This window comes from Microcaecilia unicolor, chromosome 1 (genome assembly GCF_901765095.1).
Source record: "Microcaecilia unicolor chromosome 1, aMicUni1.1, whole genome shotgun sequence".
NCBI lineage: Eukaryota > Metazoa > Chordata > Amphibia > Gymnophiona > Siphonopidae > Microcaecilia > Microcaecilia unicolor.
This window is the reverse complement of record NC_044031.1, coordinates 535,697,639-535,723,865: the sequence shown is the minus strand read 5'-3', so window position 1 is coordinate 535,723,865 and position 26,227 is coordinate 535,697,639. Positions and strand designations below refer to the sequence as shown.

Sequence of the window (26,227 nt, the reverse complement as noted above, 5' to 3'; positions counted from 1 at the left end):
TCTGTGTCCATATAGCCCCTCCCAAGACTGGCATTGCTCCTCTGTTTCCAAATACCATCCTCATGCAGCATCTCCCCTTTGTGTTCCTGTTCCTATGCTCCCCTCCATGCCCATCAGCTCCCCTCTGTTTCTGTATACCTCCCTCTGTCTAGCTTCTCTCCTCTCTTCCTCCCCCACGCCAATGTGTCTCTCTCCGTTCCCTCCCTCTAACCCCATCCACCTCTCTCCCTCTCTTCCCTTCGGCTCCAGCACCTTTCCCCCTTCCCTTCGGTTCCAGGCCCCCCCCCATGGGACTCCAGCACTTCTCTCCCATCAGCTCCAGGCCCACCCATGGAACTCCAGCACCTCTCTCCCTTCCCTTTGGCTCCAGCCCCTCCCCCCCAGGGACTCCAGCATCTCTGTCCCTTCCCTTTGGCTCCAGTCCCACCCATGGGCCTCCAGCCCCCCACCACGCATCCACCACCTCTGCCCCCTTTAGTTCCAGATACCCTCCTCTCTTGCAGGTCCAGCACCCCTTCCCCCCCCCCCCCCCCCCCCCGTGCTCTCCCCCTCCGGATCCAGCATTGGCATTTTGTTTTCCTCCCACTCCCTACCACTTCTCTCTACCTTGCACATGCAGCCATAAGGATGATCCTCCGCGTGCTCCAGGACTTTCCCTCTGCCGGCTCCCGCCTTCTGATGTAACTTCCTGTAGTACTTTTTTTGTTCCCATCCCTGTCATTGTCTACCCTGCATGCTATATCACCCAGACTTGAATATTAACATACATTGGATGTAAGTCAGAAATGTCTGAAGACTGAAGGTTAACATGTCTATCACTTCTGTGGGATTCTTGAAGATCCAAGTCACCACCAACTGGATTCTAATCAGTGACAACGCACCAAAGCTCAGATACCCTGAGGGTCACAGATACTATTTGAGAACTGTAAATTAATGCAACCAGAAACTAAATCCTCCTGTCTGATCCTGCAAAAGGGATAAAGATAAGAACTGTGGTTACGGGCTGCTATGCCTGTGGAGTTAAGGAGAATAAAGCATTATTGCTGACAGGAGTGAAGTATTAAACAGACTTTGTGAATACTTGTTATTTTGTTTGTTGCATCTGTCACATTGAAAATTATTGTTTCCTTTATAAGTTACTTTAAATACCTTAGTAATCTTTGTTTGAGAACAATACCTTTGGAGTTAACTGGGTTATTGAGTGGAATTTGCTAAAAGTCTGAACTGCTTATTTGGCCTCCCGGATTATTTCAATTCTGGCCTTGGTCCCAACAACCAATATATATATTTTTTTCATGTACCTACTGCTCACCAGTTGGGGCACACATGGAAGTTGTGTAAGTACACGAACTCAGAACACGGATGCAAGCAAGAACATTAAATGCAAATGCAAAGTACAAAATCTGTGTAAGAGTAAAAGGTCTTTCAACTAAAAAAAAAAAAAGCACTGGACTGCTTCTGGAATTAGGAACTACAACCACCACATTGCTTTGGGACGTAGGTGAAAACTCATCATCAGCACAATCTTAAGATTTACTAAGACGAGACTGACAATTTTTAAAAAGTCTTCCTCCTTGAAGTGGAAAACTTGGTCAGCTCCGCTTCCCTTACCTACAAGTCGTAGCCCTCCCTATCACTCCTACTTTTCTTGTCCTACTCTGCCAGTGCCACACACATTGTACAGGACAGACAGACAGACAGACAACGACGACTGATTCCCGGTACACTGAGCTTGTTGCGTCAGGTCTGTTAGCGCCAGCGGCCTGAGTTAGTGTGCACGCAAACCGCGCATGCGCTGTTGTCACTGTTGGCTGATTGGTTGGTGGTTGACTCTTTGCTTGAATCCCTGTCGCTGCCTGGTAGTAGTAGTACTATATCTAGTCCGACTCCGAAGAGGTTCCACTTTCAACCTTCTTGCTCTAGTCGATAGCGTTAGTGAGAGGTCGCGCGCTCGCTCTGCGGGATCCGGGTCCGATTCTAGCTTACCTTCCACTCCCTCCTAGCACAACAACACAGCTGCTGGATAAACTGTTCCGGAGCGCGTAACCGGTCCCCAGAAACAGGCGGAGGCGGCTACGAGAACTAACCTGCACTACACCCACCCGGCACCTGGACTGTACAAGCGCTGACAGGCGGCGGCGCTAGCACTATCCAGGATCTTCCCTTGCATCCATCCACCCACCCCGGCCGGTAGGTAGCAGCCGAGGATGAGCGCCCGCTACCCCGAGTGGCCCCCGGATCCTATCCGGCAGCGCTGACGAGGCCGATGCCGCTCCGGCCCGGCAGCCTCCCGGGAGCGATGGTGCTGGGCGCGCTCAGGCAGCTGCTGAACGCGGCGCTGCCTTCTTGGAACGGGTACGGTCGGCCGACGCCGCTGAGCCGCTGGGGGCAGAGAACCGAATCCTCTGCAGACGGACTATGCGAGGCGGGAGGCGGCGGCTACACGGATCACCGGGGGGGACTGCTGGAACTGGAGCTGCCTTGTGAGTTAACAGAAGTGGGGGCGGCGGCGGGTGGGCAGTGGCGCTGCTGCTGGTGTCGGAGCTTCGTGCTGGTCTGTGTCTTGATCGCCGTCTGCTTCGCCTCGCTGGCCCTGGTGCGCCAGTACCTGAAGGACCTGCTGCTCTGGGTGGAGAGCCTGGACAGCCTGGTGGGCCTGCTGCTCTTCATCGTGGGCTTCATCGTGGTCTCCTTCCCCTGCGGCTGGGGCTACATCGTGCTGAACGTGGCGGCTGGCTACCTGTACGGCTTCGTGCTGGGCATGGGGCTGGTGCTGGTGGGCGTGCTGATCGGTACCTTCATCGCCCACGTCGCCTGCAGGAAGCTGCTGGTCCGCTGGGTGCTGGCCAAGATCGAGAGCAGCCAGAAGCTGGGCGCCTTCATCCGGGTGGTGGAGGGGGCGAGTGGGCTCAAGGTGGTGGCGCTTGCCCGGCTCACCCCCATCCCTTTCGGACTTCAAAACGCCGTGTTTTCGGTGAGTGCTTTCTAGTCGTCATCTACATTTCTGAAACGGGGGGAAAGGGCCGAGACGCAGTGCTCTGTAACTGTATAATTGTTTCCACACTCGCCCTCCCAATAATATAACTTGTACAGCGCTGCGTAACCCTGGCAGCGCTATAGAAATGCTAAGTAGTACAGCTACAGTTATATAAATATGTCCATCTATAAAGAGAAAGATATGTGAATATATAGATATATTATTATAGGTGTGTATATATAGAGAGAGGGAGAGGGGAGCTGTACTTGTGCAGTGTTAACCTGTCAAAATCTAGAAAATCAAATCAAGTACTGGAGTAGAGAAGAATCCATTTATTAGGCTAGCTAGCAACTGTTGAAACTTCATGTCTGCTGCTTGCTAAAGTCCTTGGACAGCTGTGGGTTGCCATGTTTTACACGTAAACATGTTTGTGCCAATTTGATTTAGCAGCTTTGTGAAGTTTTATTAGTTTGTTCAGCAAATACAAGCATAGATGAAGAGCCTGGGAGCAGGAGATAGCTGAGGCAAGAAGGTTATTTTAGTTTTAGAGAGTTTTGTTATTTTCATTAGATTGATTTCCCCTTCTTTTCCTCCCCCCCCCCAGCTTTGCTTAGACAAACATTTATTTAGTTCATTGTTTATTTGTATTCTGCCTTTACTAAGGTGGAGTACATAAAAACTCTGTCGACTTCCAGTCAATTTTGTTCTTGTACAATGTTTTTTAAGATTAACTCTTGTCTTGCTTGTACAATGAAAATCAATAAAAATACTAAGAATAAAAAAAACCATTCACAATAATAAAACAGTCACTAAACACATATGCTGTATTATCCAATGTGGCATTCATAATAAAATAATTACATTTTTATCAGTCACATTATGGCCTTTCATAACTTTTCAAAAACAAAATTGCTTTCAGTTTCTTAAAAATGGTAGTATCTGTTTAATAATCTGAGGTGAATTGGAATCTGGTTTGGAATCTTTCGGGCCAGCAAAGGAAAACGCAGAATGCCAAGTTTTTCTTCATAATGGAATTCATTTCCCTGTGTATGAGTAATACAGTTTTTAAAGAAATCCGGTGTGCTGTCGGGAGCCAATCGAATTCTCTCAGAACTGGACAACAAGGGGTTTATTAATCACTTTTATGAAGATTCTCCCAAGGCAGTGTTGAGCAGGTACAACTTGATGTAAAAGTTATAATGTTGTTAGCAGCATAGAAGTAATCACAAATACAATCGGTGAATAAACATGGAGATGGCGAATTAAATGCTAGTAATAGGACTAACCTGATATAGTGTCAGAAATATAAACGTTTAACAGCACTGTAAAACAATCATATTGCAGAAATATGATAAAATGTCAGCCGAGTACCAAGGATAGCATAATAGTATGAAAGAACTTTCACTTAAAATATTGTGCTGACATTGTGTGTATCACATCTATAAGTGAAACACCTCAATATGCGTGCATTAAAATATTCAAATAACATATACTAGCACTGCATGCACATGTAATACAATCAAACATCTAATAGGCTGCTGAGGGGGCAAGTTGAAATATATAGACAGGACCAAGAGGGGTAGTGGAAAGTCGTTGTGATAAATAGATGAGTCACTAAACTGAGGGCAAATTATATGTACAGTTGCATAAGTTACAGGATGTGCAACAACCTAGTCCAGGTGTGAAGTCAGTGGTTAAATTAGTTGCCACATATATTAAAGCTTGGGAGAAGTCGGGCTTTCACCTGCTTCTTGAAGTAGAGGTAGCCTTGAGTTTGACGTAGCCTCTGTGGGAATGAGTTCCAGTGTGCGGAGGCTACTCATGGGAAGACCTATTGGCAGGTATTGTGCAGTTTGTTTTGATGAGAATAGTGATGCTCCTTGAGAGGACCTTAGAGGCCTCAAATGTTTGTTAGAGGGTTAACTTATTTTTTAGATACTCTGACCCATTTTGTCTGAGGACCTTTAAGATAAGAGTTTTAAATTTGGCCCTGTAATGTACTGGTAGTAGGAAGGATATGATGTCGTGCTGCTCTCTTATCAATTGTGCAATTAGTTGAAGCTAGTGTATACATTTCTGGTTTGACCAAACTACAGGGCATTACAGGTGAGCTGGTCGATATTGTGTGTCTGGATTTTCAAAATGCATTTGACAAAATATCTTATGAACGAGTCCTGAGAAAATTAGAAAGTCATGAGATAGGAGGTAATGTCATATTGTGGATTATGAACTGGTTAAAAGGTAGAAAGCATAAAGTAGGTTAAATGATCAGTATTCTCAATGGAGAAGGGTAGATAGTGGGGGTCCCAGGGTCTGTGCTGGGACTGCTGCTTTTTAACATTTATAAATGATCTAGAGATGGGAATAGCTAGTGTGGTAATTAAATTTGATGATGACTCAAAGTTATTCCAAGTTGTTAAATCACAAGAGGATTGCAAAAAATTGCAAGAGGATTTTATGACACTGGGCATCCCAATGGCAGATGACATCTAGGGCTTCTTTTACAAAGCTGCACTAGAGATTCCTGCACTGTAAATGAGAGGAAGTCCATTCAGTTCTTATGGGCTTCCTCTCATTTGCCGCACTGGAATCGCTACTGCGGCTTTATAAAAGAAACCCTTAATGTGAGGAAGTGCAAAGTGATGCATGTGGGAAAGAGGAATCCAAACTATAGTTCTGTGATGCAAGGTTCCATGTTAGGGGTCAGTACCCAGGAAAAGGATCTAGGGGGCCCTTTTACTAAGCCGTGTAAGCGTCTACCCACGCCCAATGAGCGCTAAAATGGAGTTACCGCTCAATTACGGAGTGGCTGTTGTGATAATTTCATTTTTGGCGCATGCACAGCCGAAAAATTTGCATTTGACGCATGTAGGTCATTACCTCCTGATTACCGTGTGAGACTTTACCACTAGGTCAATGGCTGAAGGTAAGGTCACAGACCCAAAATGGATGTGCGGCAATTTTGATTTTGCCGCACGTCCATTTTCGGCAAAAGATTTAAAAAGGCATTTTTTTTACAGGGGCGCTAAAAAATGGATCGGCGCGCTCCTAAAACCTGTGCCTACACTACTGCAAGCCATTTTTCAGTGCACCTTAGTAAAAGGACCTTAGGTGTCATCGTTGATACTTTAAAACCCTCTGCTGAATGTGCAGCGGTGTCTGAAAAAACAAATAGAATGTTAGGAATTATTAGGATAGGAATGGAAAATGTGAATATTATAATGCCTTTGTATTGCTTCACTGTGTGCAATTCTGGTCACTGTATCTCAAAAAAGATATAGGGAATGAGACGATTTTCCTATGAGGAAAAGCTAAAGCGGTTAGGACTCTTCAGCTTGGAGAAGAGACAGGTGAGGGGAGATATGATAGAGGTCTATAAAATACTGAGTGGAGTAGAACCAGGTAGATGTGAATCACTTGTTTTCTTTTCCCAAAATTACTAGGGCTAAGGGGCATGCAATGAAGCTACTAAGTCAGTGCTTACTAGAGGTACCCCAGCCATTCAGATTTTCAGGATGTCCACAATGAATGTTTATGAAAGAGATTTGCATGTACTGCCTCCATTGGGAACCACTGAACTAAGTAGCAAATTTTAAAACAAACTGGAGATGTTCAGTATGTATTCCTTCTCCCAGAACAATAGCTGCAGGGTTTAAAAAAAGTTTGGCTCATTTCCTAAAAGTCTATAAGCCATTATTACCGATTGATTTTATTGGGATTTATTAGCCTATTTTATGAAGAGATTCACCCAAGGTGGTGAACAGCAGGTACACTTTAACATAAAACTTATAATTTTGTTAACAGCATAACAATAGTAAAATAACCAAGAATAAATTAAATACAATAAATGAGGTAAACTTGAAAATAGTAAATTGAAACAGTAGCAATTCATCCACTGTTTATTTCTAGGAAAAGCGGCATAAAGGCTGTGGCATAAAATCTGTTTTACTGTACTCTTTTGGGATCTTGCCAGGTACTTGTGACCTGGATTGGATTGGCTACTATTGAAACAGGATACTGGACTTGATGATCCTTCGGTCTGTCCCAGTGTGGCAACGCTTATGTTTTTATGTAGTCCAGTTGTGATATTGTGGAATGAGATTTTGTAGTTGCTGGAGGTGATACAAACAGCCTTTAACAACTATTTCTATTTGCAGGATCAAAGTAAGTGATGAGTCTAGAAGTATCCCAAGATTCTTGACGTGGGACTCTAGGAGGACTTCATACTTCTTAAGTGTTATTTTGAAGTCCGATATCTGTTCACTTGTGTTAGGAACCCACAGAATCTTTGGTTGATCCAGGCAGAGCTTATTTTTTACTTATTCCTGAGTTGCTGTTGCTGTGAGTATGAATAGTTTGCACATCATTGGCTTAGAGAGAGAATTTTGTGTCCGTTACTACCACACTGAAAGTCTTGAGACTAAAGGGCAATCAAAATAGCTTTTTTTCATAAGACTGCCACTGGAGGTCGTGGCAGCCATTTTGATAGTGGATACAGCATGGGCAGAAGTTAGGATCTGTCCTGCACTAGCTAGCCACTAGACCAACATCTGAGGAGGGGGGGGGGGGGAGAGAGATATGGGAGGAGGGGCTCATTCTGTTTGGGGTAGGGAGGGGAGCTATGGGACACAGCACAAAATTACGGTTTCAGCTGAAAATGTACTGGTAGTTTTGGCCAAAACTAAAACAGGGCTGAATAATGGAGTTTAGGCTGATTTTTGGTGCTGAAACTGAAATTTGATAAGCCTCTACTTGAGACTTAGGACTATACCTGTACCTCTCTTCCTAAGTCTTTTGTACTGTGGGACATTTATTTATTTATTGGGATGTAGTAACCGAATTTATGAAGGGATTCACCCAAGGTTGTATAGCAGGTACAATGTAACATAAATCTTACAATTTTGTTAACAGCATAACAAAAGTAAAATAATCAAGAATAAACAAATACAATAAATGAGGTAAACTTGAAAACAGTAAATTGAAACCTAATAATAGAACTACCGTGAAATAGTATCAAAGATATACACATTTAACAGCACTGGAATTCAAGTACCAGAGAGATAATACAATGTTAGCATAATACTAATGATACACCTAATAAGCATGCATTGGAACATTCAACTAACATAGACATGATGCTAAAGATTTTCTACAGTACGGCTTACCATATAGCTGAGGGACCAAAAGAAGACATATGATGGGAACAAGATGTGTGGTACAGAGTCAGTTCGGATAATATAATGGTTAGTTAAAGTTAAGGCAGGCTTGTTGTAGATAAGAAACTGATAGAAGTCAGTGTTTGTAGTAAGCTAGTTCAGGTGCAGGATGGAGATAAGTGGTGGTGGGGGCTTACTGATGGACAGGGAGAGAGAGAGAGAATATGGGGGTGGGGGTATCCACTCTGGAAAAGCAGCCCACATGGAACCGCATTACTCAAGGAGGTATTAGGAATGCAAAAGCGGTCCATAAGGAGCACTGTTACAGTGGAAGAGATTCTCCAGCAACTGTGTTAGTAAGATTAATTTATATTTTTATAGAATCTGGTTCTTTTTGATGGGGAGGGAGGGGAAGAGAAGGAAGATGGATTCAGGGAGACTACTGTAGGGGGATGACATGGTTGCTGCTGGGTACGTGATAGAGGAGGGCCTGATGCACAAAACTCCAGCACTATAGAGAATAGCACCAGAAAAACACTGTATCAGTACTGAGTCAGAATTAACGACCAATGCTCAACACTAACAGCATGCAAATTATATGCATATGTTAGTTTTGATCATTGGTCGGTGAAAAGGTCCGAGTATTCCTGGTGCAAGCAACCTCACAATAACCAGTGAAGCCCTATATTGGTGTTTCAAATTACAAGAAAACAATTACACCCACTCCCACAAAATTCCACTCCCAGACACTAACTTTAAGAACAAACAGTCTTCAAAAAAAAAAAAAAAAAAAATCCCACCCACTATTCCCAGTCGCTATTTCAAAGCCTTTGGACCTGGTCAATTCCCACCCAGTACCAATCCCAGTGATGTCATGCTGTCTAACGTCAAGGTGGTCTTCCTGCCAACAAACACTACCTCTCTGATCCAAACTATGGATCACGGCATAATAGCCAATTTCAAGAAACCTTATTGGGCTCTTGTGCTACGTCGTCTGATGAGCGTTATGGATGACCAGACTGGCAAGGATAAACATGCTGTTGAACTGGCTCGTAATCTATCACCGTTGGATTCCCTACATGCAGAAAGAAGCCTGGAATCATGTTACACAGGCAACCATTGTGAACTGCTACAAGTGGGCAAGCTTTAAGGATGTGGAGAGGGACGAAACAGATGCAGCTGTTGCAAACGCGTCAGATGAAGAGGTTATTGACATCCCAGCTGGTGTTACTGAAGAGGAGTTACATCGCTACGTAGCTGTTGGTTACGATCTACAAACAGCTGAAGACAGCACTGATGTCGAGATATGTGCCTATGTGCAGGCAACAACGGGTGATGATAGAACAGATGAAGAAATGAGCAGCGAGGCACATGCTGACGACATTCAACAACCTCCTGCCACTTTTGCAAGAGCGCTGGAGAGTCTCGACACCATGGAGGCCACTGGATGTCACCGTCTGGCAGACGTAGTCTATGGAACTCACAGACCCAAGATTGTACAGAGGACTATAACTGATTACTTCAAGTAAGCCTAATGTCTGTTAACGGAGACTGTATACAGTACGTATAATCAGTACTGTACATATGTTTATCAGATGTCAAGCTTCTTTGGGTCACAACGGTTAAGTGCACGCTCTGGTTAACTGCATGCATTTCTTTGGTCCCAGACCCTTGCACTTAAGCGGATTGCACTGTATATATATATATATGTATATATATATATATATATATATATTCTTTTAAACTGATCCTTCCAGTCACCATCACTTTCTGTATATCCATATCAATGGGGTGTTGATCACAACTAAAAATGTAAGGTTAATTTTTGCTGGTTAAAAAAAAAAGCATAGGATGAATGCTTTATTGAAGAACAATTTATAGATAGAATCTCTATAAACATGTAAATATTGACCCAGAACCACATTAGATACAATCAAATAGTTATCTCATTCTTTGTTTTATTTCTATTTATTAACCTTTAACATGGGCTAACACAGCAACCACATTAATTGAACTTGCTAGAGAGAGAGCTTCTGTTTCTAAACACACAGCTTCTGTGAGTCTTTCCAGTATTGTAAATTAGCCTGAAACTGAAGGGAGTGTTAATCCAATGTACAGTTTTAAAACCCTAAGAAACAGTCTACATTTTATACTATCCTTAGGAAGAATTAGAAGAAACACATGGAGTTGTATTTTCAAAGCACTTGGGGTCCTGTTTACTAAGTAGCATTATAGCCGTGTTAACACTTTTAATGCGCATTAACCATGTATGTGCCTACAATATCCCTATAGGCGCCTACATGGTTAGCGTACACACTAAGTATAGGCACACTAACACCTTAGTAAACAGGGGCCTTAGACTTCTAAAGTTTCATAGTAACTTATGGAACTTTGTAGGTCTAAGTGCTTTGAAAATGAGCCTCATGGTGTTATATTAGGTTCTTAAGCTGTCAAAGGGAAAATCTGGAGACTAATAACAGTGAAAATCTGCAAATTTTATGATGGAAAGGAAGAGGTTGGGAGCTACAGGACAGTAAGTCTAACTTCTGTGGTAAGTAAATTAATGGAAACGCTTTTTAAAAAAAAATAGTAAAGTTTTTGGAATCCAGTGGCTTACTCGGCCCGAGGCAACATGATTTCAGTAGAGGCAGATCTTGTCAGACAAATCTGATTAATTTCTTTGACTTGGTGACCAGAGAGTTGGATCAAGAGAGAGTGTATGTACATTTTAGCAAAGACTTTGACACGCTTCCACATAGACGACTAGTAATAAAAACTGATTGCCCTTGGTTTGAGCCATAAAGTGACGACTGGGTTAGGAACCAGTTGATTAGAAGGCAACAGAGGGAAGTGGTAAATGGAGCTCATTCTAAGGAAAAGGATGTTACTAGTGGTTTGCCGCAAGGTGCAGTTCTTGGGCCATTCTTTTTAACATTTTTGTAAGCGATATTGCTGAAGGGCTATCTGGTAGGGTTTGCTGCTTTCCGGATGATGCCAAAACCTGCAATAGGGTAGCCACCCTGATGATGTGGATAACATGAGGAAGGACGTGGTGAAGCTAGAGGAGTGATCTAGAATTTGGCAGCTAAGATTTAATGTTAAAAAATGCAGGGTCATGCATTTGGGCTGCAAAATTCTGAGGGAATGGTACGATTTAAGGGGTGAACAACTTTTGTACACGAAAGAGTAGTGAGACTTGGGTGTGATCATATGTGGTGATCTTAAGGTGGCTAAACAGTAGAAAAGGTGATGGTGAAAACTAGGAGGATGCTTGGGCACATAGGGAGAGGAATGGTCAGTAGGAAAAAGGAGGTGATGATCAGGGGCGTAGCAAGACTTTGACGGGAGGGGGGGTCCAGAGCCTGAGGTAAGGGGCACATTTTAGCCCCCCCCAGCGCCGATGCCGCAATCCTCTCAACCCCCCCCCTCTTCCCGCCGCCAACCCTCTCCCGACGCATACCTTTGTTGGTGGGGGACCCCAACCTCCGCCAGCTGAAGTCCTCGGCTGTGTGGCGTTGCTGACCCCTCCCTTCCCACCGCCAACCCTCTCCCATTGCATACCTTTGCTAGCGGGGGACTCCAACCCCCGCCAGCTGAAGTCCTCTTCTCGGCCACGCGGCGTTGCCAAATGATCTGATCAAGTTTGAATCTGTTTCTGTGCTTGCGTGCATCATGTCCTGCACGTACAACGTGCAGGACGTCAGATGCATGCACAGAAACTTGATCACATCATTCAGCAAGGAACGCCACGTGGCTGAGAAGAGGACTTCGACTGGCGGGGGTTGGGGTCCCCCACCAGCAAAGTTACGCGACGGCGGCGGGGGAGGGTTGGCGGAGGGAATGGGGGTAGAGAGGGTCGCGGCAGGGGTGTCCAGGGCCAAATCTACGGGGGCTCATGCCGCCGTGGCCCCATGATAGCTACACCCCTGTATAAGACTCTGGTGAGACCTCATTTAGAATACTGTGTACAATTCTGGAAACTGAACTTTCAAAAAGATATAAACAGGATGGAGTCGGTACAGAGGGTGGCTATTAAAATGGTCAGTGGTCTTCGTCATAAAGCGTATGGGGACAGACAAAGATCTCAATATGTGTACTTTGGAAGAAAGGTGGGAGAGGGAAGATACGATTAAACACCTATGTGGCATAAATGCAGAGGAGGTAATTCTCTTTCAATTGAAAGGAAGCTTTGGAATGAGGGGGTATAGGATGAAGGTGAAATGGGATAGACTCAGAAGTAACCTGAGGAAATACTTCTTCACGGAAAGGGTGGTAAATTTGTGGAACGGCCTCCTGGTAGAAGTGTTGGAGATGAAAACAGTATCTGAATTCCAGGGAGCTTGGGACAAGTACATAGGCGCTATAAGGGAGTGATAGGGAGAGTGGATGGCATGAATGGGTAGACTGGATAGGCAGTATGGTTTTTATCTGCCTAGATTTTCTCTGTTTCTATGTCATTGGAGTGCTTTTATATTTCATTTATGTATGCTGATTGCCACATGTTTTCATACTATCCTGACCAGAGGAAGAAGGTAGTTTAAAAATGTGACCTTTTTTTTTTTTTTTTCTTTAATTGGACTATCATCTTATTTCTCTCTCTCCTCCCACCCTGCTGTTTTTTTTTTTTTTCTGTTTGTTATCAAGTTCAAAGACTTGCTGGAGAGACATTGCTGATGTGTTTGCATGTCACTATCAGTGGTGTAGAGGTCAAGCTGACATGTATGCCCTCTTGACTCTCAGTCATCAGAGTATGGTTATGCAATATGGTTATTCACCATGTGCCATGCTGGAAACAACACTCATACTTAACAGTACTGCTCATTACACCCATACCAAATTATGAAAGAATATAATAAGTGCTCTGTTCTCAAGGATGTATAAATGTGAAACTAGGTGCTTGTTTTCTAGCTAATTAGGGGTCATTTGCGGGTACAGTAAAATAGGTGTTTGTGATACAAACACTACTGCTGGATACCTTTTTTTCTGGTTGAATCAAATTCATACGTTTGTGCAGTTGCAAAGTCGTCAATTCATAAGTGGCACAGATTGGAGAATCCAAGTCAGACAAAAGAATCTTTGAAAAGACTGCAAGGGAAATTGTGGTTTTCCAGTGTTTAGCCAATAAACATTTATTTTAGTTTTTATGCTTTGAGGTAATTTATGGGTGTTTATTGGTTAAACCTTAAATATAATTCAGAAAAAAGGGACAATACACCAGTATTGGTTCACATTTTCCAAAGTTTAAGTTAATTTTGTAGTACTAGTTTCTTTGCATAAGTATATGAACAGTGCTGAGGTATCTTTTTAAAACATTTATTTTCTTTGTCAATTTTTAATAGCCTAAAAAGTGTAGGATACCTGTTAACCTGACTCATAAATGTATGATCACACCTTTACATTCTGCTGTAGCAGGGAGTAGACAATTAAACTTTGACTGCCACAATACTATGTGAGATAAGACTGCTCTTTACAACGCTGTTTCTGTAGACAGATTTTAATCTTTCTGATCTTGCCTATGTTGAGGGGTTTTTGGTTAAGCATATTTTTCTTTGCAAAAATCTCCTCCTTTTCCTTTTCATCCTGCTACACCAGTCTTGACCAATTAGTGTGTACCTTTACCAGCAGACGGAGGAAAGAGAAGCTGACTCTTCTAGTGAACTCACCAATTTAAGGGTCGATGGTGCAGGTTGGACTGATGCATTTGGGATTTCTTCAGATAAGCCTGACTTCCTGGGGTGCAGTCTATGGCTTGGGCTCCTTGGGGTTGAGTCTCATGGCCATAGACTGCACCCTGGGAAGTCAGATTTACCCTAATTGAGATCGGGCAGGTCCAATCTTCTGTAGCCCTGTGCCTGTGGACTTTACTTGGTGTGGCTTACTGGCAGAGGTCATTGAGAGGCCTATGCCAGTGGAGAGTTTTTTTTTTTTTTTTTTTTTTGGTCCCCTCTCTTTTTATAAACTTCCCCTTCCTGGTTTGGGCCCCTTGCAGAGGACTCATTGGGAGGGGGAGGGAAGAAGAGTAAAGACAGGGGATCTTCTGTTTGAGCCTGGTTTGTGCTAGTGAAGTTAGCTTAAAGAAAATAAAAACAGAGAGAGAAATACTGGAAATAGCAGGATTGACCTGGCATGGATTCCAGGGTGAGCAGGCGGTTCTGACATTATCTTCCCTGGCCAGGTGGGGGAGGTTTGGCCACTTTTTCTTTTGGCAGAGGCTGTGGAGCACATGCCAGGGGGGAAGTTATGTAGGGCCTGCAGGAGTTGGTGGGCGAGTAGTACCATCAGCAATTACTGTCCCATATGCAATGGGGCAGCATTGCCTATAGCCTTGGTCAAGTCTGAGAAGACACTGATGTAGGTGCTTACAGTTTTTCCAGATCCAGAGCTCCTTCTGTTTTCAGCACTACTTGCTACTGGTATCCCGATTGCCATTTTGCAGCTGGCCCACAAAAGTTCAGTATGGCGGAAAAATAATGGTTGCCAGGGATCGTAGGCATCAGAGGGGGCCTGCATCCCTTGGAGATGGCATCGATGTGGCCTCTGGGGGAACTAGGGGCCCAGTTAGTCCAGGCTATTACAGAGGCTGTTAGCCTTGGCCTGGGTTCAGCCTCAGAGGCAACCCATCCCCCTTTGAGATTATTGGGAGTGGGGGTGGTCTAGGTGGCTCTGGGGGTGGTCTAGGGGGCTCTTCTATGGCCTTGAACTGTGGATATAAGCACCAAAAACTTTTGATGGAGGTTTTGGACAGTGACTGGGTCCTATCCTGCATGCCTGCACTCAGGAGGAGGCTTTTTTTTTTTTTTTTGGGGGGGGGGGGTAGATGAAGAAAAAGAGGGTTCTCTGCAGAAGGGTGCCTCCCCCAGTTGTAAGAGACCTGTCTCCAGATGAGAAGGAGGATTTCCTAGTTACTCAGTTGTTCCAAAGGGAGGAAATTTCACTCCTCATTGATCAGATATACTCAGTGCTACACATTTCAACTGTGCCTCAGGAGGAGCTATTAGATAGGATTCCCATCCTGGAGGAGCTGTTGAAGCCTCCCCCTTCCCCACCCCTCAGTCATGCTTAAGTAAGCTTTCTTTTTGGGGCAAGAAGTTGTTCGCTGTCGACTTGGTGAAGCTTGTGAAGGACCTGTGGTCTTGGTGGCTTCCAGAGGATAGAACATGGCTGGCATCACAAACCTCAGGCAGCAGGTCTCTGGCCAATGATTGGGGCTAGCACTGGCAAGGTGGGTATTTCCAGGGTGCAAAGGACTGTATTTTCGAAGGGCTCAGAAGTCATGGGACACTAGCAGGCTCATTTTCGAAAGAGAAGGACACCCATCTATGGGCGTCCTTCTCCCAGGGTCGTCCAAATCTGTATAATCAAAAAACGATTTTGGACGTCCCCAACTGCTTTCCGTCACAGGGACGGCCAAAGTTCAAGGGGGCGTATCGGAGGCGTAGCGAAGGCGGGACTTGGGGACTGGGATTTTAGGGGGGGGGGGGTTTGGGGCGCTCAGCCGACAAGGTAAGGGAGCTGTGTTTCTGGGAGCATTTTATAAAGTCCACTGCAGTGCCCCCTAGGGTGTCCTGGCATGTCAGGGGGACCAGTGCGCTACAAATGCTGGCTCCTCCCACCTTGCATTTGGTTGTTTCTGAGATGGGCGTCCTTGGTTTCTGTTATCGCCGAAAATCAGAAACAACCAAGTCTAGGGACAACCATCTCTAAGGATGACCAAAATTTCAAGATTTGGGCATCTCCGACCATATTATCAAAACGAAAGATGGACATCCATCTTGTTTCGATAATACGGGTTTTCCCGCCCCTCCATCGGGTCGTTTTGCGAGGACATCCTCAACAAAACTTGGGCGTCTCTTTCGATTATGCCCCTCCACGGCTGCTGCCTTCTCTGCTGGCAAGGGCCCTAATGAAGGTCAGTGGGTGTTGAGCTCTGCCTGTTCTACCCCAAGTGGGTCAGCATCACATATAATCATTGGGTCTTGGAGGTAGTTCCGTATGGATGTGCCTTGGAGTTTATGGGATCTGTTTCTAATGCCTTTATGCCCCCCCCCCCCTCCCGCAAGGGAGGAGCAGTGAAGACCACGTTGCAATGGCTGCTTCTTCTAGGGGGTCTTTGGGAGAGGCAGCCTTTAATTAAGATAAGTTTTTCATTCATTTTATGCTTTAAATATGAATTCTGGATAGTATTTTAAATAGAAATTACAGACTTCAAGTGAATATGAAAAAAGAGAAAAATATGGACCTGTGACGATTTTGGCTTCTCATGGGCTCATATACCTTTGGTTGTCTACTGAGGATTCATTTCTAAAAAAAAAAAAATATTTTTCGGTAGTGGGTGTAGTTTTGTGATGTGATATTATTACCCTACTGAGCTCTGAAATATTACCACATTTCTTTGTTATGCTTCTCCTAGGGGGCATGAAGTCCATTCCTCCCTAAGAACAGGGCCTGGAACTATTCTGTATTTATTTTGTGATGCCCAAAAGTGTTAAATTTATTTATTTGCACAGATTTGGTATACCACCATTCAAAAATACATCATGGCGCTGAACAATAAGAGGATGCACAGAACCATTAAAAACATAATAAATAAACAGCAAAAACCTATTCAACAACACCTTCCACCCTGTCTTGGACTTGAAAGGGATTAGTGCTTCCCTTTGGGTCCTGTGATTCTGCCTGAAGATCTTGCAATTGGTAATTTGTTTTAAACAGACTGGGAGAATTTCCCTTGCTGAGGTTTATCTCCATATTGTGATCAGGGACATCACAAGTGGTTTTTGTGCTTCTGCATCCTGGGCAGGCATTTTCAATTCAAGGCTCTGCCTTTTGGTTTGACTTTGGCACTCCAGACTTTTTCTAAAGTGATGGCTGTGCATCTCCATACACAGGTTATACATGTTTACCTGTACCTAGACAATTGGCTCATTTGGACTAACTTAGAGACTGAGTTTAGGAAGACACAGCTACTTCTGTGATTCACATCTTGAAACACCCCAGTTAGGTGGTGCACTAAGCCAAGAATCAGTTGGATCCCTTGTAAGAGGTATATAACACCCTTCACCCCCACCCAGAGGCAGCTCAAGGCCTTACATCTCATCTTTCTTAGTCCAGCATCTCTCATACTCTTCAACTATTCAGCCTCTCCTCCCCCCAGGTATCCAGCATTTAGCATTTACTCTTCCCTTCTTCCTGATGGGCCTCCTGCGGCTGCTACTGCTGCCGTCACCACCACCACCCTCCTCCTGGTACCTAAGAAATTGGTACTGGCATGGGTCTTGAAGTACAAGTCTGTGTAAAGCACTGTAGCATTTCCCTTCTTCCCTCTGAGTGGAAGTCTATCAGAGAGTGGAGTGGGACACTTAGGGCTCTGTTTAAGGTGTGCTAGTGTTTTTAGCCCATACACAAAATTAGCGCACACTGTGTAGGCGCCTATAGGATGGGACCCTTAGACACTTGAGCTCAAGCCTGTGCTTCTGAGCCCTACACTGGTGCTGAATTCTCTTGCCTCTTGGCATCTGGAGAGAGGGTGGTGGTGGCAGCAGTGGCTGGGGCAGTAGGAAGGGAAAAGGAGAGAGAATAAGGTTCTGCACTTTTGCCCCTTGCCTGCTACTCTATACGTATTATTATTATTAGGATTTATTTACTGCCTTTTTGAAGGAATTCACTGAAGGCGGTGTTCAGTAAGAATAAATGAGCAATAGACAATTACAGCAGTAAAGATATTCAAATAACAATACAAAGTATGGCATAGTGTACTACTTACAATGTCAACACAATACGTAATAGAACATTTTAATTGACAGTGTAGGGTATAAGCAAATATGGAACATATAGATAATGAAGTAAGAAGAGTTAGACATTAAGGTGACTCATTTAAAGACAGGTGCACATGAGGTCAGAGAGGGTTAAATATTATCTTAGCTAGGGTAGGAGTGGATAAACATATCCTGCTGCAGTATGTGCAGCCCATGTCACTCCTTGTGTGTGTGAGTGAGACTAACGAGTTAGTTACTTCTTCCATTAAAGGCCTGGTTGAAGAGCCAAGCTTTCACCTGCCTCCTGAAGTAGAGATAGTCTTGTGTTAAGCAGAGCCTTTCAGGGAGTGCATTCCAGAGTGTGGGGGCTACTCCAGAGATGGCTCGCTTGTGGGTATCACATCGTGTAATGTCTTATGCCTTGTCTGTCCAAAGACTGGGCCAAGTATTGCCAACATTTCAGAAACTGGTAGACAGGATGTGCTGGGCAGATGATTAAAGTCTGCTAATAGCAATTAGACGAGGACACAACTTCATCCTAATGAAGCAGCTTTGGACAGGTTTTAAGGTAGCTGACAACTTAGCATGTTGTCAGTGTTGTTGGTATAACTGAAAATAACACAATAAAGTTTGTTATTAACAGTTGGCTTGCACTGTTTGCCATAGTACCAGAAGAATAAAATGGACCCTGTGGCAAATAGCACATACTGTTAGTAGTAAATGACCTCCTTTGGGTTATATTCAATTACAGTCAGAAACATTTCTAGCAGAAAAATATTTGCCTGGTTTGAAGAGTAAAAATAACTTCATATTATTGATGGCTGTTCCTTAGCAGCAGCAGATGAATCCAGAGACTTTTGGGTTGTGTCCATCTACCAGCAGGTGGAGATAGAGAGACTGAACTTCTTGTCTTCCCACCCAAACCCACTTCTCCTCTACCTCCACTCTCTATCTCGGTTGATAACACCCTCATCGTCCCCGCCTCATCTGCCCGCAACCTCGGTGTCATCTTCGACTCCTCCTTCTCCTTCTCTGCGCATATCCAGCAGATAGCCAAGACCTGTCGCTTCTTCCTCTATAACATTAGCAAAATTCGCCCTTTCCTCTCTGAGCACACCACCCGAACTCTCATCCACTCTCTCATTACCTCTCGCCTTGACTACTGTAACCTACTTCTCACTGGTCTCCCACTTAGCCACCTATCCCCCCTTCAGTTCGTTCAGAACTCTGCTGCACGTCTTATCTTCCGCCTGAACCGATACACTCATATCACCCCTCTCCTCAAGTCACTTCATTGGCTTCCGATCAGGTACTGCATTCAGTTCAAGCGTCTGCTACTAACCTACAAATGCACTCGATCTGCAGCCCCTCCTTACCTCTCAACCCTCATCTCCCCTTAAGTTCCTACCCGTAACCTCCGCTCTCAAGACAAATCCCTCCTTTCAGTACCCTTCTCCACCACCGCCAACTCCAGGCTCCGCCCTTTCTTCCTCGCCTCACCCCATGCGTAGAACAAACTCCCCGAGCCCATACGCCAGGCCCCCTCCCTGCCCATCTTCAAATCACTGCTTAAAGCCCACCTCTTTAATGACGCCTTCGGCACCTAACCACTACACCTCTACTCAGGAAATCCAGACTGCCCCAACTTGACATTTCGTTCTTTAGATTGTAAGCTCCTTTGAGCAGGGACCGTCCTTCTTTGTTAATTTGTACAGCGCTGCGTAACCCTAGTAGCGCTCTAGAAATGTTAAGTAGAAGTAGTATAGAGAGCGCTGATTTGTACCTCCTTATAGGATGGAATGCTCCTTAGTCATTCAATATTCTCTATCTCCAGCAGGTGGATGGATGTTCTGTCACAAGCTCCTGGTCTCTTCTGTTTGCAGCTCCTGCTCTGGGTCTCTCAGTTCAGTTGAGCTATAGGGGTGTGCGGCAGAACGGTGCCACCTTTATGGGCTACACCTGATCACCCCAGGTCCCTCCTCCCCCACCCTATACCCTCTCCAGTCCTTCTCCAGTCTTCTTACAAGAAGAAAAAGTAGAGCGAAGCCTTAGCGCCACATTGGCTCCGGGAGAAATACTGGTGCTCTGAGTATCAGGGCTAAGAGTGGAGAGAGGATGAGTTTGTGCCTAAGTAGACTCTGTGACCCAGGTCAGAGGGTGCATGAGTCAGCAGGCAGGCCTCCTCGCAGCACCCAGATGTGAGTTTTTCTTTGCTATACGGCTTTATTTGTGGGGGTGGTATTGCCTGTTTAAAGCATTCTGAGGCTGTGGTCCAAGTTGGGAGAAACCGCGCGTTCTCTTTCAGGATCTGAGAACGCAGTTTGTCGGCCAGTGATTCCCTCGGTTCGGCATTACTGTTTTCCCATGCAGGATCCTCTCGTTCCAATTGCTGACAGGGCTTCATCGGCAATCTTGTCAGCATAAGAGTTGCAGTGCCTTGCTTTCGTGGTGTTTGCCGGTTCCTCTAACCCGGGTTTATTTTGTTTGCTGGCGGCTCTTGAGTTTAAAAAAAAAAAAAGGCCAAGGCACTGACATAAGAAGAAAACGAGTCCCAGCCAGTGGTTGTTTGGGTAATCAGGAGCTCCCTTGGACTGGCTGCTTCACCCCGCTGCTCTCCTTTCTGCCGCAGTAGAAGTGGGGTCCGTTAGGACCCACGTAGGAGACTTCGTCTCCACTTTAGCCTTCTTTTTCGGTAACGGCTGCTAGGAGCGGTCACAGGCTTCCCGGCATCCGGTGGGCTCACAGGATGATGACCCCTTTCAGCTGTCAAATGTTTCATTGCCTTCGGCTAGTAATCCATGGCTTTCAGTCCCATGATACTCGCACTATAGTGTAGCCACTGTTAGCATACCATTGGCAGCAGTCTGTTTTAGTCCCAATGCTGGGCTTTGTTCAGGGGCTTTGTTCAGGGCAGGCAGAGTTCCCAGCACAGCTGATTCCCTTTCTCTCTGGGACTGGATTTGGGGGCCTCCCATGCCTTGTTAGTGCTGTTCACCTGGGGTTCTTGCCGGTGGTGAGTCTCCGGTGTGGTTACCAGTTTTCTTATCTCTTTTGCTTGGGTGCACTTTAGTTCCTCACCAGGACTGCTGTTTTTCCTTTGTGGATGAGATCATGGGGGAGTGGGCAGTTTCTCACTGCATTGGGGTCACGGCTTCAGAACACACTTTATCAGTTGTCTCCAGTTTATGGACGCCACATTGAGCCATGGCCCGCTCAGGCACCTTGCTTCTTATCTACACATTGGGCATCAGCCCTTGCTCCATCTCTACACCACAGCCTTGCTCCTCGGGGCATCTAGTTGATCCAGTGCTGCTGGTGAGCCATGCTCTGTCTCTAGGTGTCGAACCTTGCCAAGCCTTGCTCTGTTTCTGGGAGTTCAGCCTTTCCTGTCTCTGGCTGGTGCTACAAAGAAGCAACAGAAGAATAGTAACCCTTGTAGTCACACAATCCAGTCACAACAAGGGTGACAAAAGAAGGGGCAGCAGAGGATGATATCCCAATTATCACCTTTATTATCATCCAAGACTCGACACGAGTTGTGTTTCGGCCCAAAAGGGCTTCTTCAGGAGTCTTATGTAGGATGTGTGTTGATATATATCTGAGCCCAGTACTAAATGGAATGCTTTATGAAGTTGTTGAAATCAAAAATACATGGACTGCTTGAGCTCGCTTCTGCCCCTTTTGTCACCCTTATTGTGACTGATTTGTCTGGCTGGCGCTAGCCATCGACCCTTGGTCAGGGGTTGGCACAGTGGCTAAGGCTCTGAATGCAGGCCTTTCTTAGGTCTTGGGAGGGCCAGCCTTTCTCCATCCCCAGACGTCAATTCGGGCCGCTCGGGTTGTCAGTCCGTGCTACTGGTTTAGATTTCAGTCCTTGTGCTATTACTGCGTAAGGGGTTTTGTCCATGTTTGCCTGGCATATATTCTCTGCTAGGCTATGTTCCCGTGTTCTGTCTCAGGTTGGCACATTTGCTTCCTCTTTGGAGGCTATGCCTTTGTTCTCTCTCAGAGTTTTTCAGAGCTCTCTCTCTCTCTCCCCTCTCTGTAGTTCCTGGCTCCGGGGATACTAAGTGACTTCATTCAGGACATTTGGTTCTAGTCTGTGCTCCGGGTATCAGTCTAAGCAGGGGTTTGGAATCCCGGGCTTTAGTCTGTCGAGATCCCCTAGGCTTTCTTACTAGAGTGCAGGCACTCGTCTTCTCCCTATTTCTTTGAGGGATTTCTGCCTGTCCTCTCGTGTCTTTTGATTTTCCTGCTTGTTGGAGGGTGCTATGTCCTCTCCAATGTTGAATAGTGTTCTATGTTGCTGTCTGATCGCTAGTTCCAACGTTGCTTGGAACCTTAGCTTATACTTAGACGTACACAGCTGTTACCTCTTGAGCTCAGGGAGCCTTCTGTGGATGTTTTCCCTGGGGGAATAGCTCGGGTGGAGATGTGGTATTCCTCATAGGCCTCTCCTTTTGGTCTTAGCTTGGGTGCCTTCGGATTTGGACTATCTGTGCTGTCTGCGGGAGGTTATTTTTTTGTGCCCATCCTACTTCAGGACTTCTTTACTACATCCCAGAAGTCTCTGGATTCATCTGCTGCTGATGCTAAGGAACAAAAAAAAATTTTTTTTTATCTGATAATTTTCTTTAGTTTAAGCAGATGAATCCAGAGGCCCACCCTATATTTTTGGCTGTTGCTATCGATTATTTTAAATCAGTTGGTCCATGCTTCTACTTTTTCCATTTTAAATGCACTGTGGTTTTCATCTTGGACATTCTTGTTGTTTCCGGTTTTCCGGAAGGAGAAATGTTCTATGCTGTTTCCTTCCACTTTGTTATGAGAAATATTGAATGACCAAGGAGCATTCCATCCTATAAGGAGGTGCAATTAAGCACTCTCATATCGTCACCTGCTGGTAGGTAGACACAACCCACAAGTCTCTGGATTCATCTGCTGCGACTAAAGGAAAGAAAATTATCAGATAAGAAACATTATTTTTCGTTACAACCTAGGGGACTGCTTGCCCTTAACTTGGCTCTTAAGTTTCAGAGCCCAAGATGTGTTCGAGGAAATAAACACACAACACAGATTACAAGTATAAAATAGCTAAAGCTTTAGGAAAGACTGTCATGCAACTGCAAACTAGAGAGCTGCACGGCTTCGCGGGATTCCCGCGGGGACGGAGGCAGTTCCTGCGGGGTTCCCGCGGGGACGGAGGCAGTTCCTGCGGGGTTCCCGCGGGGACGGAGGCAGTTCCTGCGGGGTTCCCATGGGGATGGAACCAGTTCTGTGGGCTTCCCGTGGAATTGTAAGCTGCATCTGCACCAGCCTCTCATCTACCGAATACCAATTTATTTGAGTGCTGTCTCCTCCTCCTCCTCTTCTTCCTTGCTTTAACAGCATAAATGTGGAAAGTGTTCCATTAAGGAGGTGGTAGAGTCACAAATGATGACGGAATTCAAAAAGGCGTGGGATGAACACAGAGGATCTCTAATTAGAAAATGGAAGTTATATAAAAGCTAACCTTACATGGCTGCATGTGTGTGGATATGTCAAGTGACACTTAGATGGCAACTCTGGCTGTGATGAACTAGAGCTGATACCTGGCAGACTTGTATGGTCTGTGTTTCATACATGGCAATCTGGTGTAGGATGGGCTGGAAAGGGCTTAGACAGCAACTTCAGTGGCTGGAACATGAGGACAGTGCTGGACAGACTTTTACGGTCTGTGTCCCACAAATGAGAACGTGAATAGGCTGGAGTGGGCTTCGATGGCAACTCCAGCAGTTGGAACATAAGGATGGGGCCAGATAGACTCCTGTGGTCTTTGTTCCAGAAACACGAAAGAAAGACCATAATCAAGTATATAATATCACACTCGTTGATTTAATGATGAATTGATCATGAGTGTGACTATTGGGCAGAGTGGATGGACCGTTCAGGTCTATTTGCTGTCACTTAATATGTTACTATTAATCCTCTTTGCTCCCAGGCTGGTGCACAGACCTCAGCTCTGACACAGGCACAAGAATCAGATGTCACCTGACCTACTGGTGCGTGCATGTGGCAGCCTCTCAGCACACACTGCCAGTGAATCAGAGACAAATCTTACATGTGCGCACCAGAGTGTTCCAAGTTCCAACTTCCATTCCTTCCTTGCCTACAGTGCTGTGGCTCAAATCCAGAAAGAGACTGAGGGAGCTGACTGGAACTTTCTTTTATGTACTATTAAATTCTTACGGGGATAGGTGAGGATGGGTTAAATTCTTGTGGGGACGGGTGGGATGGTTTAAATTTTTGCGGGGATGGGTGGGGGTGGGTAAGATTCCAGTGGGGATAGGTGGGGACGGGTAAGATTCCAGCAGGGACGGGCGGGGATGGGTAGGATTTCTGTCCCCGTGCAACTCTCTACTGCAAACCCAACAGCTTTGCTAGATGGGCTTCTAATCCCTATTTCAGCTGAGGGGTGTTATTAGCAATTTTCAGAGTACAGGTACATTCCTTCGTATGTTAAGATCATTGGCAAATAACATACTTTTACGTTGTCTCTTTTCTACTACGTTAACAGGTATACCATATCTTTCTGGCCCACACACACTTTGCTCAGTTTCCTTCATGGCTTAAGTTTCAAGGCCTTACTGATACATTTGGTTCAAGAGATAATTATCCTCGGCCAAATATTCACAGCTTATACCATTCAAGGCTACTGTTCTCAGATTCAGAGGAACTTAACAATTCCTCTTCACTTTATGACTGACACAAACTTTCCATTTCTACTTTGTCCCCTGCTGAACCACAACTCTTCAGTTCTCCCAAGTCCCCTTCAGTGTACAGTGCAGTGTGACATTACTTTTCTTATTTTTTTTTTACAGCCCTAGGATCCTTAGCCTCATGGATTCGTGTTTTGCTTCAGATAAACATGGGATGTATAATGTTAGATGGCTTGCATGCATGTAGAGAGAGTGGGGTGTGGCCAATTAGAAAGAGTAAAGTTTATTAATATAACACTAAGCTCAAAAATAAGTATGCAAACATGAAAGCTGTAGATGTTTGGTAGACACCAGTGATTTTTGAAATGTGAGTACAGTAAAGTGTTGATCATCTGACATAAATGGGACCGGTCTGGTGTTGAATAAGTGAAAAGTCAGATAATACGGAAAACAATGGGAACCCCTCAAACAATGCACGGAAAACATATTTTATGTACAAAGAACAAGCGTAGGGTATCTTTTATTAAAATACTAGTAAAAAAGCCCCGTTTCTGATGCAAATGAAACGGGGGCTAGCAATGTTTTCTTTTGTGTGCATGTGGGAGTGTGTGTGTCCCTGCCCTCTGGCCTCTCTCCCCTCCCCCCTCTGAGTCCTTCACTGTTACAGAGCCAGCGATTTGATTTCGTGCTCTGCTGTTTTCCTTCACTGACTGTGTTACAGAGAGGGCGGGGCAGACACTCATAGGGAAACCGGATATCTCGCCCCCTTCACACTTCCGGCTGGAGGCTTCATAGAACGTTGGTGTTGCTTTTTATATAGAGAGATTGTTTAACACTAAGCAACAAAAAGAAAAAATTGTACAGCAGGCAATTTGAGCACAAATACTGTACAGGAACAGTACAGGTATCAACTGCATATATAGAACCAAGCAGAGCCCCATTTCTCAAGATCACTGCATGTTCAGCCTCACTCGAGTTGTCTTCTCCAGTCAATAACAGGACTGTATGAAGCAGAAATCAAGACAGCAGATCCAAACAGAGCCCCATGTCTCAAGACAGCAAAACTGCAACTAGAAACCCTCTGAATCTAAGAATGAGAGTAAGAATAAAGAAAGGTGCTGTAAATGAACAAACAGGAATACAGTAGGTGTACATATGGTATGGCATAAAACTTGTGCACAAGAATCTTACCATAATTCCGTTTCTGCAAAAGCATGGCCTCAGATCAAAAATGGATCCCTGGCAGGAAAGCAAGGTCTCAGCTGAAAACATCTTTAATGAATACTTTCTTTAGCACTTCCTTTCTGCAAATGTTTCTGCTCTATAGACAAAACAACTTTTTTCCTCTTTCAGCTGGCCAAAAATTGCTGCCATGCTGTAAAGGCAAGGTCTCAAAACTTTTTCAGTTGTTCCCTCACTGCACAAGTGAGGACCCAGATCCAAAAATTGCTGCTTAAAACTTCAACGGTTCCCTCGCTGCAAAAGCGGGGTTCCAGGTCCAAAAATTATGGTTCCATTGCATAGAATCATGGTCTCAAAAATGCTGCCATGCTGTACTATTGTAAAAGCAAAGACTCGGCTTAAAACTTTTCCAGTGGCTCCCTCGCTGCAGCATTGGCTCAAATCACAAAGAGGGGTGCA

The 26,227-nt window shown here is 44.9% G+C and overlaps 1 protein-coding gene across 1 annotated transcript in view; it reads left to right on the top strand.

Annotated features, from left to right (window-relative positions):
• The first annotated feature begins 1,871 nt into the window (after positions 1-1,871).
• The window catches only part of TMEM64 (transmembrane protein 64), a 68,690-nt gene continuing 44,334 nt past the window's right edge, over positions 1,872-26,227 (top strand). Inside the window, 1 exon segment of the mRNA XM_030216397.1 lies at positions 1,872-2,974. Within this exon segment, the coding sequence (XP_030072257.1) occupies positions 2,267-2,974 (708 nt within the window). The 5' untranslated portion in view covers positions 1,872-2,266.